This window comes from Larus michahellis, chromosome 1 (assembly GCF_964199755.1).
Source record: "Larus michahellis chromosome 1, bLarMic1.1, whole genome shotgun sequence".
NCBI classification, from domain to species: domain Eukaryota; kingdom Metazoa; phylum Chordata; class Aves; order Charadriiformes; family Laridae; genus Larus; species Larus michahellis.
The window spans coordinates 101,955,742-101,971,594 of NC_133896.1; the positions used below are offsets into that span (position 1 = coordinate 101,955,742).

At 41.5% G+C, this 15,853-nt stretch overlaps 1 protein-coding gene across 50 annotated transcripts in view; it reads left to right on the forward strand.

The window, feature by feature from the left end:
- The window catches only part of BBX (BBX high mobility group box domain containing), a 148,912-nt gene that overhangs the window by 98,050 nt on the left and 35,009 nt on the right, over nt 1–15,853 (forward strand). For 34 of the 50 annotated variants that reach the window (XM_074596699.1, XM_074596847.1, XM_074596864.1 and 31 more), the window contains 3 exons: nt 3,070–3,137; nt 9,847–9,927; nt 12,157–12,237. In XM_074596699.1, the coding sequence (XP_074452800.1) occupies nt 3,070–3,137; nt 9,847–9,927; nt 12,157–12,237 (230 nt within the window). The remainder of the gene's footprint in view (nt 1–3,069; nt 3,138–9,846; nt 9,928–12,156; nt 12,238–15,853) is intronic. The other 16 variants (XM_074596923.1, XM_074596987.1, XM_074596838.1 and 13 more) reach the window with 1 other exon arrangement.

The window sequence follows — 15,853 nt, forward strand, 5'->3', positions numbered from 1 at the left end:
TGCTTTAAAAATAGCACTTAAAATTCTTAATTCTTCAAACCAGTAAGTTCCTAGTGTCATAAAAGAAACATTGTTGGGCTGAGAAGGCACTATAAACATATGGCAGTGTCTGCATATGTACATTTTGTCTTCCCTTAGATGGAGTTCTTTTGTAATTTGAAACCTTAGTGGAAGGATTTTTGTTTTTATCATGATCAGACATCTAAGCACCAGCCTTCTGCTACAGCTGCAGCATAAGTATTCAAGGTCTTTAAGGACCAAATTAAACTTGCTTTCCACTTAGCTGTCATTTTTTTCCTTCCTCTTAATTTTCATATTTAAATAAACAGTCTTAAGTATTTTCTTACTTGGGGAAAAAGCAGTCCTATCCTTGTCCTGTTACTTAAGCTACTTATTTGAAGGGCAGAAAGCTGAGACCACCAAGAAGATATTTAGAGGCAGGGGAAGAATTTTAGAGCCATAAACTGGGTGTTCTCCAGTTGTCCAAAACGGAGGAGGGGGAAGAAGATCCACAGGTAATTAAAGTGGAGCACAAGAGAGGAGTGGGGAGACATCGGTGTGATGTGAGCCTAAGAAAGTGCTTTACTGCAGCATGTCAGACAAAGCGTTTTCAAGACCTGTAGAGTTAATGCCATTGAACAGAGCACAGCTCATCTGATGTGGTTGCCCTGCTGGTCATTGACATACAAGAAAGATGAACTCCACCTGGAATAACTGGAGAGGAGAGCTATCTGATCGATGGGGGCCGTGGGAGATGGACAGGCTAGATGACATGAGGAGATCTTGATTTGCTTAGGCTAGGAAAGCAAGTGGAAGAAGAGTAGGGTGATTCCTGTAAACACAGAAGAGGGAAATACCATTTAGGTAGAACACAAAAAAAAAAAAAGGAGGAAGAATGTATGCCTCCTGGTCCTGAGTAAATTTAAACTGAAAACTTGAAAAAAGCTTTCACTTCTTACATTTGGGTTTTGCAACAGCCTTCCTTCCAATGGGAACTAAGAAAATAGAAAGCAACCAGCCAAGCTCTTAGTGTTTAATATGAAGCTCAGTAAGTTTATGATGGGCCTAAAGATCTCTTGCCATCTTTCCTGCCTCCAAATTAACTGCCTGCTCAGGCATTATCTTTCAAGGTACATGTTCACATGTCACTTCTACATTGCTCTGGTATCTTCTTGTTTGAAGGACTGAACAGTTTCTGATCAAGTATTTTGATGGCAAAAAGTGCTGTGCTGACAGGATCACTTCACTTATAGGTACTTGCTGGCCCGTCCCGTTTTCTGTCTCCATTTCTTCAAACACTTCTTGTTACTAGATCCTACACTTCTGATAGTGCCTCGTTTCTTTGTAGAAACTTAATATCTTTTGTTCCCTTTTTTATTTAAAAGTTTAAAAAAAAAAAAAAACAACCTACGAAAACCCCACATACCTTCTACCTGTTTACTATGGTAAATGAAAAAATCAATTACAGTTGAACATTGGTTTTAAAGCCAGATGCTCTTTAGGCTGTGTTCTTAAGATAATGAGCCACTCTTCTATCCTTGAGATAGTGGTTGAGCCTGATTTATTCACATTGCCTTCCTCTGCTTCTATTTGCTGCTGTTGTAAGACAGTATTGAAAAAGCTTAGCCAGTGAATGTCAGTGCAAGATGCTGTCTGTGTGAGAACTTTTGGCAGCATTTGTGCTATAGAATTAAACAGCACCAGTGAGTATTCCCATAAACTGGACCTTGATCATCTGTAGCACTAAATCATTTGGAGCTTTACAGGTACAGGTTTGGCCCACGTCAGCTGAGAAGCTCAACAAATTCCCCAGCACCACTCATGAGTGGGAATGGGCCAGGGGATTTCCCAGTGGGCATTTTGGATGCAGCTATTGTGCATCCAAATTTTGCATAACAAAATGCAACCAAATGGACAAGGGTAACTGTGCCAGTTGGCCTGCATTCCAGGGAATGGTCCCAGGCACGTGTAATTATTGTTGTAGAGAGAGGTTTTGTATAGTTCAGTGAAAGGAAATTGTAAAATGCGAGTGCACGCTTAGTGAAACCTGGGGAAGGTTACTTATCTTTGGCCTCTAATTGTTACTGAATTTGGCATCTCAGCAATACAGCAAGGATAATGTTTCCCTTTCTCTTACGTTGTGCCTGTTGTGCAAGCCATTTGGGCCACAGGCTGTCTCCCTGTCTATACATAACGTTCTGTTAAATCAGGCCCCTGCATTGCTTCCAAGGCACTCCCCCAAAATCAGACAATTAGACTTCATAATGATGAAGAGCAACCACTGTTCTGAGTGGAAAAGCCACTCCATGAGTAATTCAGTCCCACTGTTCACTGCTTTCACTTCTTGTTGTCGTTTCCTGAGCTCCTGAGATACGGGAAGGCTGGAGGCGAGAAGCTGTCAGCATCAAATGCTTGGAGAAAGAACATTTATATCTCCATTTTACTTTCCTCAATTATATATTGTATTGGCAGGGCAACAGGTAGGCAGGCAGCTTGCCTGGCCAGTGCCTGCGCTGTTCTGGCACAGAGGATTAAGCGCTTCATGCTTCAGAGCTGTCAGGCTGGCACTTTTCACCAGTAAATGCAGCTCTAAATTAAAGCTAAATGAAAATAGAAATTTTGCTTCAGAGCTCGATCGTGTCATTTTGTTCCATCTTTTTACTTGTTCAGTGGCTAAGGAAGGGAACTACTCCCTCAGTAGGAGCATCCATTGAGTTATAAACTTGTGCCGATATTAGAGCATCTTTGTGTATATTTATGTATGAGATCATTACAGTTGCTATTTTAAAGATATCCATCTCTGTAGTACATAAAACCTTTGGCAGTAAAATTGTAAATCCACGCAATGGGGTGTTAAGCACACAAATCCAATTAAATCCTTCAAACAGCTTTGAAAGCCTCTCCCAGAGGGTACAAAAATGGTTATTTGTGATTCTCTTGAACTGCCTTTTATGGCAGCTTGCTTAGAGTGTCTGTGACAAGTAGTCTTCTGGGGGTTTAACACTGCAAATGGTAGGTTCTTTAAGCAAGCAAATGAATAAACTTAAGACTTGGTTTTACTCTTAACAGATCCTACACAAATGGGAGGCCTGAGTATGCTGCTTCTAGCAGGGGAACATGCCCTGACTGCACAAGAGGTAAGCAACTCTCTTCTCTCCCTTACCGCGAGGCCTCAGTTTAAAGAGAGCTCTGAAGAGGAGTATTTGACCAGCGGGAAGTGAAATTTAAGATACATCTTGGGTAACCTCAGATGGGACTGAAGTGTGAGCCCTGTGATCTGAGTCTTGTATCCCAACTGTGAACATAGAGTTTGGGCCCAGGTTTTATATCGGTTCAATGTTAACTCTGCTGACTGAATATTTTGATCAGACCAGGCAAGTCTGCCCCCTGAGAGGATATTGTCACAGGTAGAAGGGTTGAAATACAATGACTGTGTTAAACAGGTGGTTTGCAAGCTTTTTTGGGCAAGGATTTCATATGCTTGTGCAATGCCTCACACAGCTGTGGACTTGGCATTCATAAAAAAAGGGAGGAGGACTTCTTTTTTGCTTTTTTGTTGTTGTTGGGAGGAAAGGCAATCATTAACTGTCTGTATGTGATACCCCCGAATGCAAAATGTGTAGTGCATTTGAGATAGATTGCTCCTGGACTGCCAAGACCGAGCTAAGATTCCTCAATGCATTGCACACCAGTTTGAGCAGTGGAAGTCTTTGTGCAGATGTGGGTACTGGCTTTCTGTGCTGCAGCATGAAAAATAAGAAACACTAGGATAAGGCTGGCAGAGAAGTGAAAAGAAATTGATTATTTTGTGCTAAAATGAGAGTGCCCTGTAGTTTTCAAACTTCTAGTCTCTCAACTTAGAGTTTAAAAACTGCTTTTATATGCTGTTATGTTTAAATGGGAGGAAAGGTGTACTGTAGTCACAGATAGTTCCATTAAGAAGGGTCTTTGCTATGGCCTTGTGAGTTGAGCCAGAAATTAGCCTATACTTACTAATGAGTTACCGTATTTTAATTGTCCCACACTGTCTGAGAAGCAGGTAAGGGTCAGAGCACTTTGCCAGGCAGCAAAACTGCATGTCTCTGATTCTTTCAGAGGATCCCCTATGTAAAATACATCTTCCAGAACAATCTGTGTGCTTGGTATTCTCAAAGGGACCCAAATGGATGAATTTCAGTCCTCCTAACTGTGCATCAGCATGAATTGAGTCTCCAGTTGTGTTTCTGTGCACTGGGAAACTTCCTCAGTTTCTTTGTGTGGCAGCCCTGGTGTGTCTTCCATTTTCCTTTGTTTCCTTTTACTTCAGTGTTTCAGTGGTGATTAGACATGAAGCAAATACTTCTCGGGCTTGTTTTTCCCCAGATGCAGTAAAGATCCTAAATTGCTTCAGACTTGGGTAACGGAAGAGTACTTCTGGCTTCCCATCCTCGGGCGTGTGGTCAGAGGAGACATAAGGCGTTTGTCCTTGCATGCCTATGGGTTGAATTTCCGTGCTTTATGCTTGAAAACAGTTTCATGCTCAGACCAGCGTTTGGGAGGTTAGCAGAAGACGCTAGGAGGTGGTATGGCAGGATGAGTAGGAAGCACCAGAATTCATTGTAGAATTGGTAAACTGCTTGCTTCTTCAGAGGAGGGGAGTTAGTTATGTTGCGTTAGAGTTCGTATTGATGTGGGAGGGAATTTGGTGTACTAAGGTGACTGCTGAGGTATTGTCAGTGAAGAGGTTCAGAAGTTGCTTAACTACAGAAAATACAGGTATTGTTTTTATAGCCGTGTAAGTATATAAATATATGTTGTATATCTAAACCCCTGGCATTTTTACTTTATTTTTTTTTTAAAAAAAGGATAGATGTAGTGTCATTTGTAAAAGAATGCTCCAAATGATATCATGTAGTCTTCATTATCATTAAAGTGTATATGTGTACAGGTAAGATGCACATGCATATATATGTTTCTTAAACTGAGGGACTGCCAGAAGTCAGATTACCTGTCAACATGCAGTTTGATTGCTTGTGCACATGTATGATTATGCAGACTTGCGTGGCCTTGTAAGCATAGGTCTTTAATAATACTATGATCTTAAAAACTGGTAATAGAAGGGAGGGCAGTGGTGGCATAGTTTGCTCAGAACTTGGGAGAAGATGAGGGAAATTATACTTAGACGTCTGCTAATCCCACATAAATGTGTTCAGCGCCCACTGATTTTCTGTCAAGTGTGTGTTAATGGAAGTATAGGGACTTTTCAAGTCAGATGTTTAACCTTCGCGTTGTCAGAAGCCCGGATGTCAGGTAACAAAGTGAACAGGCCCCAGCGGAAGGATGGGAAGAGGCGTAAGAGCGATATTTACAAAGTTGCCTTGAGACTGCAGTCACCATCTCTGTATGTTGCCAGTGGTGTTCCTGTTGTTGTAATTTTTTTCAATAGACTAGGCAATTTTTCTTCTGATAACAGAATTCAGTGTCAGTACATGACTGATTTCCAGGCGGCATCTGGAGTTACTAAGCAGATAGGCAAGAGAAGCTACAGACCTTACCAGCTGTAAATAAAGTACTAGTTGTCCTGGTTTAAGGTAAAACAGAACCAATTTTCTGGTTAGTAATATTACTTTTTAGCTGGGGCTCTTCTAACTGACTAAACTCTGAAATTAACAGTATATTGTTCAGAAACTGTTCACTCTGAGTGATAAGACCTGAATATACCAAGGAATATAGCACAGAGGCTCTCCCTTATACTTACTGCTATAACAACCAAGGTCAGCTAACTTAGTTGCTTGCCCCGATAGAGGGTCGGAAGCGGAAAAGCATGGAGGGGTCCCCCCTGCAGGGAGGAGCGGACGGGACCGGTGACCCAAAACTGACCAACAGGGTATTCCTTGGTATGAAAGCTAAGGGATCAAAGGGTCAAGTCTTTTCTTCAATGGCCAACGTCTGAGGAGGACTGTGTCTGTTCATTTGCCTTTGATCCCGATCTGAGCATTCCTGACTCTAGTTCTGGAATTCAGCTCCTGTCCGTCGCTGACTCCAGTCTGGGACTTTCCCTGTGCCTGCTGGTGACGCGATCGTCATCCTGCGAGCTGGATACGGTTTTGTATATATTGTATACTTTTTAATTATTGTTTTTATTATTCCATTATTATTTACTATTTTCTTATTTATTATTATTTTCATTAAAGTAGTTTAGTTCTTTAGATAAACTCGTAAATCTCCTTATCTCTTCCTCTCCTCCCTGAGGAGAGAGGCAGGGGGAGGGCCATCTGTCGTTCTGATTGGCCAATCCGGCCAAAACCAAGACACCAGTAAATAAAGGACTTGGATATATTCAGTGAGTTTCCATCTGGCTTTTGGGTCCTCTCATCAGTTACACAAGACTGTGGTGCGTATATGAGCATATTTTGTTGAACACCCGAGCAGAAACGCCAGACGGGTCTGCGCCAGCTACTGTCTTGTGCTAGGCGAAGCTCGGTCCTCGCAGCAGGTTCATTAGCTGAAGAGCTGAAGTTGGGTGAGGAGCGCTCTTTGCTTGCCCGCTCACCTCCCTCCCTGCACAGCTCCCTTGCTTGCCCGTCAGGCTCGTTCCTTGCCTTACAGCAGCACCTAGTGGCCTGTCTGTAGGTTACTGCCCAGAAATACTGAAATTTGTAGTGTAGTCCGAAACCTCTACCAGTTTCCTCCCTGGCCGCTGCCCGGCACATCAGGACGGCATTAAAGCCTCACGTCGGTCAGTGCAGAAGGTGAGCCAGGGGCCGCCCGTCACTTTCATTCAGCGTGATCCATTTAGAGCAGGTTACGGTAACCTGCAGAGAAAGGGAGGCTACGGAGGCGTTATCCTGGCGGTTTCCTTCTCTTTGAGAACAAAAGGTTACCCTACATGCAGCGCTGGGTCTGTGCACAGTGGTATTGCCCGGGGTGTAAAACAGAAGTGAAAAATCTCTCGGTGCAGCTGAGGGTAAGCTGAGAGGAGGAAAGAAGAAATGAGGAGATGCTGAGGATGTTTATTACGGCAGGAAATGAGACATACGCAATGGCACTATTTGTGCATCCATTCCCTGCGGTAATTATTTGAACGCTTTGATCAAGTTCAGCCTGGTGGAGGTTAGAAGTCTTGGAGATAATAACTTTTCCCCAAGTCGGGAGTGTGTGGGGAGTGGCAGAGCAGAAGAAACCAGCTCAAATTAGTGCTTCTGTCAAGCAAAGGCAACAGTATTAACTTCTTAAAGATAATGGAAATTGACAGGATAAGTGTAGTTGTTGTAACCACAAAATCATCTCTTGAGTTACTGGGCACCAGCAATCTCTCCTTTAAACACAAAGCTGTAGGAGACCGGGCTTCACACCTTCCACGACTTGTGGTTCCTGGTACCGCAAGGTGAACAAGCCGTGCCTGACCCACAGCACGTGGCCTTGGAGGCAGCAAGATGGCTCATCCTCCCTCTCCGTGCCTGCCCGGGGAGCGAGTGAGTGCCATACAGCACTTATGTTGCAGGGGCTGAGCCGTAACAGCCCCTCTCGGGGGGGACTTCTCCCCTCCAGCACGGTGCTCCTGGGGTGGCACAGGTGAATGGCTGCTCCCAACTCGGAGCTGGTTTGTGCCATGCCAGCTGTTGACACGTTCATGCGGACATGTCCTTAGATAGGCAGAGGAAGGTGTGAAGCCTCAGCCTCCATTAGGGCGGGTGGGCAGGGTTCAAGCATCGCGTGGCCCCGCAGCGCCTGCCTTGGGGAGCGGAGAGGTTTCACACGGCTTCCTCATTCACATCGCTTCTCCTAAGCAAAACAGTGCCCTTTTGTACGGCACATTGAATATAGGCTCCACTTGCAAACAGACTGCTTCAATAGATACCAGAAACAAAGCTACATAAGGCAGCTGGTCAAACTGCAGAACATTTAAGTTATATGGGGAACAAAATCCCAAATTTGGTTATTCCTGGGAAAATCCCACTAGTGAAGTGGCCTGAAATAACCAAATGAGTGCTCAGGCATGCAAGCAGCATCCTTACATATTTCATAGAATCATTTAGGTTGGAAAAGACCCTTGGGATCATCGAGTGCAACCATCAACCCCACTCTACAAAGTTCTCCCCTACACCATATCCCCTAACACCACATCTAAACGACACATTCAGGGATGGTGACTCCACCACCTCCCTGGGCAGCCTATTCCAGTGTCTGACCACTCTTTCTGTGATTCTGTCTAACCACTCTTTCACACCGGTGCAGAGGCTTGGACCTTCAGAGACGAGTCACTCAACAGCAGCAAGATGAGTATGCATCCCTGGTACAATCCATACCGCTGCTGAGACGCAGATATCTTAAATAGATCATACAGAAACATGAGAAAAGCAGTAATAAACATGACATGAGTGAAAACAGTAACACAAACCATTGAAAAAAAACAAAAGACAGGCATTAAAAATACATTCTTTGTAACCCTTAGGGTTGGTATACTCCCATAGTATACTGATGAAACATCCTGTTCAGTGTTTAATAAATATAATGGAAGCATAGATCATAGGAAGCACTGTTGGTTTTATGGCAGGAAGAAACAAGTTCGACTGTGTACGTTAAGCAAATTGTGTGGTATAGTTCCCCTTGGCTGTGGGTTGCTACACTCAGAGATAGTGTTTTCAGGGGAGTAGGGGTAGCAGATTCCTGAAACGAACAGCCATGGGTGCTATTGCAGTGCTTAAGCATCTGGGACAAAGAGCAGCAGTACAAACCACATGTGCAGTAGGCCTGCTTATTCTGCAGTGCTTTGTGCTTACCGGCAACAGATGCAGTTGCTAGCTAAATCTCCTGTGTGCGTTCACGAATAAATGCCATTGCCATACTTGTTTTCGTAATAAATAAGAGAAGAAAAGCATTTGCATCAAAGTGTTTTAAATAAACTGAAATACCGTGAAAAATTTGAAATGGTTTAGGAAAAAAAAAAAAGATCCATCCTGTTACTTCCCTAAAATCCCACAAAGCCTCCTTCCTTTCTTCTGTTTCCTGTAAGCCATGTTACATACCTTATTTTATACTAACAGTACCTTATGCTTCTAGGAATTACGCATGTAAATCTTCTACGCTTAAATGTGACATTTAATGAAGGTCTTGTATTTGATACAATTCCTTTACAGCATGATGCTTGATTAACACATTTCTGTCTAAAAAAGAGTTGTATGGCTAAGCTCTGTGTTAGTTTGAATAAGGCTGTTGGTTTTGAGCAGTCATTTCTTTGTATTTTGATTTCAGAAGTTATGACTCTTTCTTGCACTGTTTCTCATAAGCACCCCAAAATGGATGTTTAGGTACATTATTTGAGCAATTTTAGGCTTGTAGTACCCTTAAATACTTATTTTCATGTTGTCAGGGGCTGGGAATTATTTTTCTAATAAGCGTTTCTGTCACTTAGCAACCCTCAGTGTCTTCAATTTTTTTTTTTAGCTTCTAAATAATTTTCGTATTCAGAATGGTAGTACAAATTACAGATGCAGCAGTGTTGATAGCATCACCGATACAAGGTAGTTGTGTGTGTAGCCCAGTATCATCAGTCTAGTATCCTGTTGCATAAAACTCTTTTGCAAAGTTTGGAATTACAAAAGAAAAAAAAATCCTTGGTATTTTTGTGGTCTTTCTTCCTAGGTGATTTTCAAATGCCCTAAAATGGGTGCTGAACTATGTTTTCACCTATAAGTTTGATTAAACCTGTCCAGAGCTGTGAAACATTAGATTAGATGCTGTTATACATTCTTCTCTTAAACATTACTTCTTGTTACTGCTGCCTGGTATTTTGTTTTGCTCCCTGTTGTTCTTAGCTTCAAAAAAGCACCTTTGAAGTCTTACTCTGCACATTCCTTGTTTCAGATTTCCTCGAGTACTTGCCAATCTGATGCAACTAATTCTACGGAAACCTGTCAGAAGTCATCATTGTTTCAGTTTGCAGAGGTGAGTTTCTTTAAAAAGGGTTGTCTTCCCCATCTTCCCCTTCCTTTTAAGAAGCATCTGATGTTCAGCTGAAAGAGAAATCAGAAATCTTTGACTCAAGTTCATGCTTTTATTTGTTCCTTCTTTTTGGGTTTATGGTAATGGATCATTTATCAGGTAGATAGGTCAGACTGAAAGTGCAGGAGAGTGTGTTTAGGTACATGGTGGAAACCCTAGTGCAATAATGGAACTGTGGTTTAAGCAGTAAGTTAGAAATGAGTCATTCCTGCATTTAAACTAGAGTCTTACTAACTAAAGTTTTAACGTGTACATTTGGATGTCACATTATGTTCTCTATCTATTGTGGCTGCTTTAGTCGTTGACTCCATCAAAAATAACCGGAGTTCTGGAATTTCCAAAATTTTCTTCTATTCTATGACCACCAAATAGCTCTAGGCAGCTATGCTTTAGTTTTACAATGTACAACATTTCCGTCAACGTATTTCCAGTTATTGGTAGAAGTGCAACTGTGGTGTTTTTGCTGTTGTTTGTTGTTTGTTGTTGGGTTTGTTTTTTTTTTTTAAAGTATACACTATTTCATCCAAGTTTTAACGGATCTCATTGGCATAACTAACATGACAAGAATGAGATTGCAAAGAACCCTGGTCATCTGCAAGCATCACTTGCTTGATTATATCTTTCCAACTTTTTCGAAATTATCATAATCAAGTGACACAGAAATATTTAGCTATATAAATACTGATTGTGCAGGATGGTGGTGTTTTATTATGTGTGTTCACACCAGCCGTGAATCTGGTTCCTGTGTCTTTAATACTCATCGCTGTGTGCACCATCCTACTCCTCCCTAAACATCATCACTTACGGAGCAGATACATTGCAATCCTAGCACGCGGCAAACGGGAAACGTTTTGTCTTGGTTTTGTTTTAACATGAACCCACAAGACCTTGAGTTTCCAACTTAAGATCTGAGGCTTTCAAAATGTATTAGAAATAAAGCACTGGTCCTTTTTTTCTGATTAAAGGTAATGGCTGCAGTGAAGTATGTAACCTGTAATTAGGCTCTTAAACAACCTGCTGGCTTTTCGTGTTAGAAAGAGGAAATGCCTGGTGTGTGAGCAATACTTAAAAGCTTCTTAAAATTGGTTAATTCCAGTCTCACTTATGATAGTTCTATGGCAATAATTCATCATCCATCTTCCAGTATTTCTAAGATACTTTTGCATACTTATACTGTCAGCTGAGTAATGTCATACTTTGTATAGTTTCTCTTGGTAACCGTCTCTTTCTTAAATTTCACTGTTAAGTCTTTCAAAGAGTAAGACAAATACTAGCTCACTTAATTGTTTCAGTTCAATTTTTCAGTGCTCAAGCAGGAAAGCGCTAGAGCCATGTGGTAGTAGGCAGGAATTGTGAGCTGCAAGATACGCTTCTGCTAAGGGCTTGTGACCCCTGGCTTTTCCTTACCCCTCAAAGAACTTCTTCACTGGATGCCAGGAAACAAGCTCATCTGCACCACTAAAACATGAGGTTTAGAAGTAGCTCACTGATGATCAGTAATTAGAAATGCGTATTAGCTAGTCTTACTTTTCAAGGATGTTAAACAGCCTGTAGTGAGGCTGCACCTAACCAGCGCATAGTAGGTACGTGTGTCAATGGCAAAATAATCGGTACTTGTACCAAAGTGTGATGTTATTCAGAGGTGTCATTTGCAACAAAAATAATTGACACAAGTTAAACAGTATAAAATGCAGTTACCTTTGTGTCTGGGATAGATCTGGTATCTCAGAGTACTTGCATGCATTGTGTCAGGGTCCACACTTACCTTCCTTGCTAAGTAGCAATTTGTGCTCTATCAGCACCACCATTCTGCAGTCTCAGGTCTTTCACTGAACTGTGAAATACAATATAGCATTAGGTTTTTGTTGCTAATCCTCTTTTGACGTATCAGTAGGCAAATAAAAGCCCTTCAAAAAAGTTTTAGCCTGTTCTATTTATTATAGGAAAGATTTTCCTTGAGAAAAATAATTCAAGATCACCGTTTCACAGATCACCCATTTATGTGTCTCCTGGAAAGCAGATACTGTTCTTTGTACAGGTGTGCTGGGACTCGTTTGTATGCTCTTAGGTACCAGGAGTCTTTCTGTACGATGGATCAGAAATTTAGCACGCTGAAGTTTGATACTGAAACTGAAGAGTTAGGTAATACAAATATAATTGTTTTCCTGACAGATCTCTTCAAGCACATCACAGCCTGGAGTCCCCGGAGCTGTAAAACAAACCGAGGAGTCTGCATTATTTCAGTTTGCTGAGGTATAATGGCTGAAATATGGTGGGGGAGGATGGGAGGAAGCAACGAACCAGTAAGAGTTGTCACTGAATGGCTAAGCGCCCTGCCTTATAAAGGATTCCCATCCGTAGACGTTTATCTTCATGACAGCATTGTGTTAAGGAAATTGTGGAGGGAATAACCAGTGACTAGTCGAGATGTTGGCCAGTTCTACCAGCGCTAGCATGCATAAAAGATACTGGGCTTCTGAACATTACCTGTCCTTCCATACCAAAGAACCACTGCAGACATTTTCCAAATGGTCTTTTAATTTACATCTAGGAAAACAACAAATAAAGACATTCTGAAATGACATTATGCACTGCCTATGGAAGAGGCTGCAGCAGTGCAAAATGGCAACCCCCCTAGAGGCAGGAATCCTTTGAGAAATAACCTTGCAGGTCAAAGGAAGCTTATCACAACAGCTCCAAGGATATGTAACAGCATTGTTAGGTGGTGACCTATAAATTACCCCTAAGTATGTAAGCTATCCTCCTTCCTCCACTTATTGAAGAGTTGGAGTTCTTAAAGATTGCTTTTAAGAATTTCTTCTCACATGTGTTTAATGTGCCTCTATGAATTGACTTTCCACATATACTCTTCTTGCCCATTTGGGGGAGTCTGGTACTGCTTGCAGAATCACTTACACTAAAGGTATATTCAGGGCATATCGGACAAGACTAGGATTGGAGCTGGTGCTGTTACTTACTGTTCGTTACTCCATGTGCTTACAGAGGTTTGACTACATACGACACGCTTCTTTCTGCTAAATGTAAAGCTAATTGCATGCTGCGTGTTTTCAGATGTATTTCTTAGGAGGCCCAATTAAGAAAAAACAATTTACTGATTCAGCTGCCATAAAATACCTGACTACAAACACCCCTATAAAAGATACAGTAGAGTTAGTATCTCTATTCAGGAAGGTGTTTTCATATGTCCCACCTTTTTTTAAAGTTACGAATTAATGTGGAAAGCTCTTTTGAGAAAATTAGTGAAATTGAGCAGGATGAAACCATGTGCTGAAGCCAACCTTTTAAACCCAGTAAAAGATATAAGCTGGAGAACATTTCTTGTGAATTTTATTGCAAAATGTTGTGCAAGTGAACCTGCTAACTTAGTTTCAAAAATCTTAACCATCTTACGTTCTAATTAAACAGCAATTTTAGATATCTGCAGAGTTGAACAGGCTATGAATTGCCTTGAGTACAGTATTTTCAAATTGTCATGTAAAACTATATTTACATTGTCATGTAAAACCATACACTCAAAATTTCGCAGAACGTAAAATAGTTTCCTCTTCAAATTGAACAAATAACAAAATGACGAACCTGAAAATTGTCATATGGATGTGACATCGCATTAAGTTGCATACCACTATGCTGAGCCAGCGCACTTGGGACATTGGAGTGCATGTGTGAATCATCAAATGTTAGGTGGAAGAGGTGCTTAGGAAGTTAATTAGAAACTGGAGAGGACAGTTTTAAAGTCAGGGTTAATATCTTTTTCTTCTAAAAATATTAAAATGTGTGTGCAGTATGGAGGTGATTGGTTTTTCAGTGTCTGGAAATAAGGGACAGAAATGTGGAAAAGCAAAAAACAAAACAACCAACCAACAAAAAAAAAACCAACCCAAAAACCCCCTTGTTGGCCATGGTTATTCCTCCTGTATTATACTGTTGTTGTGAAACCGTAATGGCAGTGACTAGCACCGTGTTTTGTCTATAGCAATAGAGAAATGTCTTTTTTTTTTTTTTTTTTTAAGATTACAGCCTGATTTCATTTAGGTTGTTCGAGGGGAAAGTCTTGAGCATACTACAGAACCTCTTAAAGCTTTCCCCCTCCGCTATTAAAGCTGCTTGTACTCTTTCAAATATAAGGGCTTTCGTTTGCACAGGATGTCTTTGTCAAGTTTGGCAAAAATCCCATTCCTTAGTGTGCCACTTCTTACTGGGTCCTGTCTATATGAATGCATTACTGCATTTAGGAAGCTAAATTATGGTAAGCAATTTGCAGTAGGCTGCTGTCAGCAATGTCCAGTGTTACAAAAGAAAAGAGAGAGGGAGAGAAAATAGTTATTTAGCCAGTAGCCAAGTAGACCTGTGAAGAAATGTGGTCTGATGTGCCTGGAGACTTTTGGCAGCCATCCCAGCTCAGTTTTGGTTCTGCTGGGTGTTCCTCATATGTTCCCTTTCTCTTTGCTGCCTTTGCGGCAGGGTGAGTAAGAGTGCCTCTTTGTGAAGACAGCAATCCCATTGAGTAGACTTGTCATTTAAAATGAACACCTTTACCCCAGGAGTACAAGTCCCCCATCACTCAGAAACAGCTCATTATTTGTAGACGTAGCACGGGATTCTTTCTTCATTACAGCCTCGGTTAGGCTTTCGTCTGTTTGTCTGTCCCAAATGCTATAGTTTTCAATTAAACTTGTTGAGGATATGGCTAATGAGGCTTGCCCAGTGACTTGCTACAACAGATAATGAAAATCCCAGCGCTAAGACTTCATTGGGTCCTGCGGCTCTGCAGGCGAGCACTGTGGAGATGATCACAGTTGATGTGACGTCCTCCTAAGAGGTTTTTTGAAATGTGGAGTGTTGCCAAGTTACACTCTCGGCTTTCTCATTCTACTCTGATTTTGGAAGTACTTGGCCCTACTTTTTGTCCTTCTCATTTGTACCTTTAGGGGAAGCCATTATATAGGCCAGTGATTTCTGAGCAGTGGGCTGTGTTCCTCAGCGCGGTGGCTGTTTGCAAGCTGTCTGCTCACGTGGGCTGGTTGCTGTCATCCTCCTTGCCATGTGAGGGAAGCAGAGCAGATGGGACCCCTTGCTCTCTTGGTCTTACTGGATGTGTGTTTGGCAAACGTGAACAGATGGTGATGACTGCTTCATAGAGAAGAAACACGAGCACCTCTTAGATTTACTTAGCTAAACTCTCATCCGTTATTAAACGACGAAAATGCTTCCTGAGAGTGAAAGCAATAAAATTGCTGGTTTACCCATCTTAAACACAAAATGAAGCCAAAACCCACAAACTCTTCACTTTCAGCTGCTTTTCTGAAGTTTTTCCTCTAGGTAATTTAATAAAAAAAAAAAAGAATTGCATGCAGCATGCAACAAGGTGCAATTTTCTTTGCCGGTCCAGCAGGTTACTATGAGTTAAGAAAAATGCATGCTTGAGGATGATTTTGTCCCTGCTGCATTCTCACATACTCACTTTGAGCTGGCTTGCAGGCAACCCTTTCTGTTTATTTCTGTGCTGAATAGAAGGTTTGAATCCAGGACTTTAGGTCAAAATGCCTTGAAACTGGAGTGTGAGAGCTAGTCAGTATCTTCTCTTCCAGCTTTCCCTTAGGTAAAGCTGTAACCTTCCCAGGTAAAGCCTTTATGTAAAACAGATTAATATATTTGCTCTTTGCCTATATACTGAAATTATTAAATATCTGTGTTGAAGTGAAATGCCTGTTCTAGGAGGAGAAATGAAAAAGCGGTATCATGGCATGTGCTTCTTATGCAAACTAGAATGTAATATAGTAGCTAAAATGCTGACCTGCATTGTAATACAAGATAACTTGATCCTAATGATCCCCAAGTTAAACTTCTA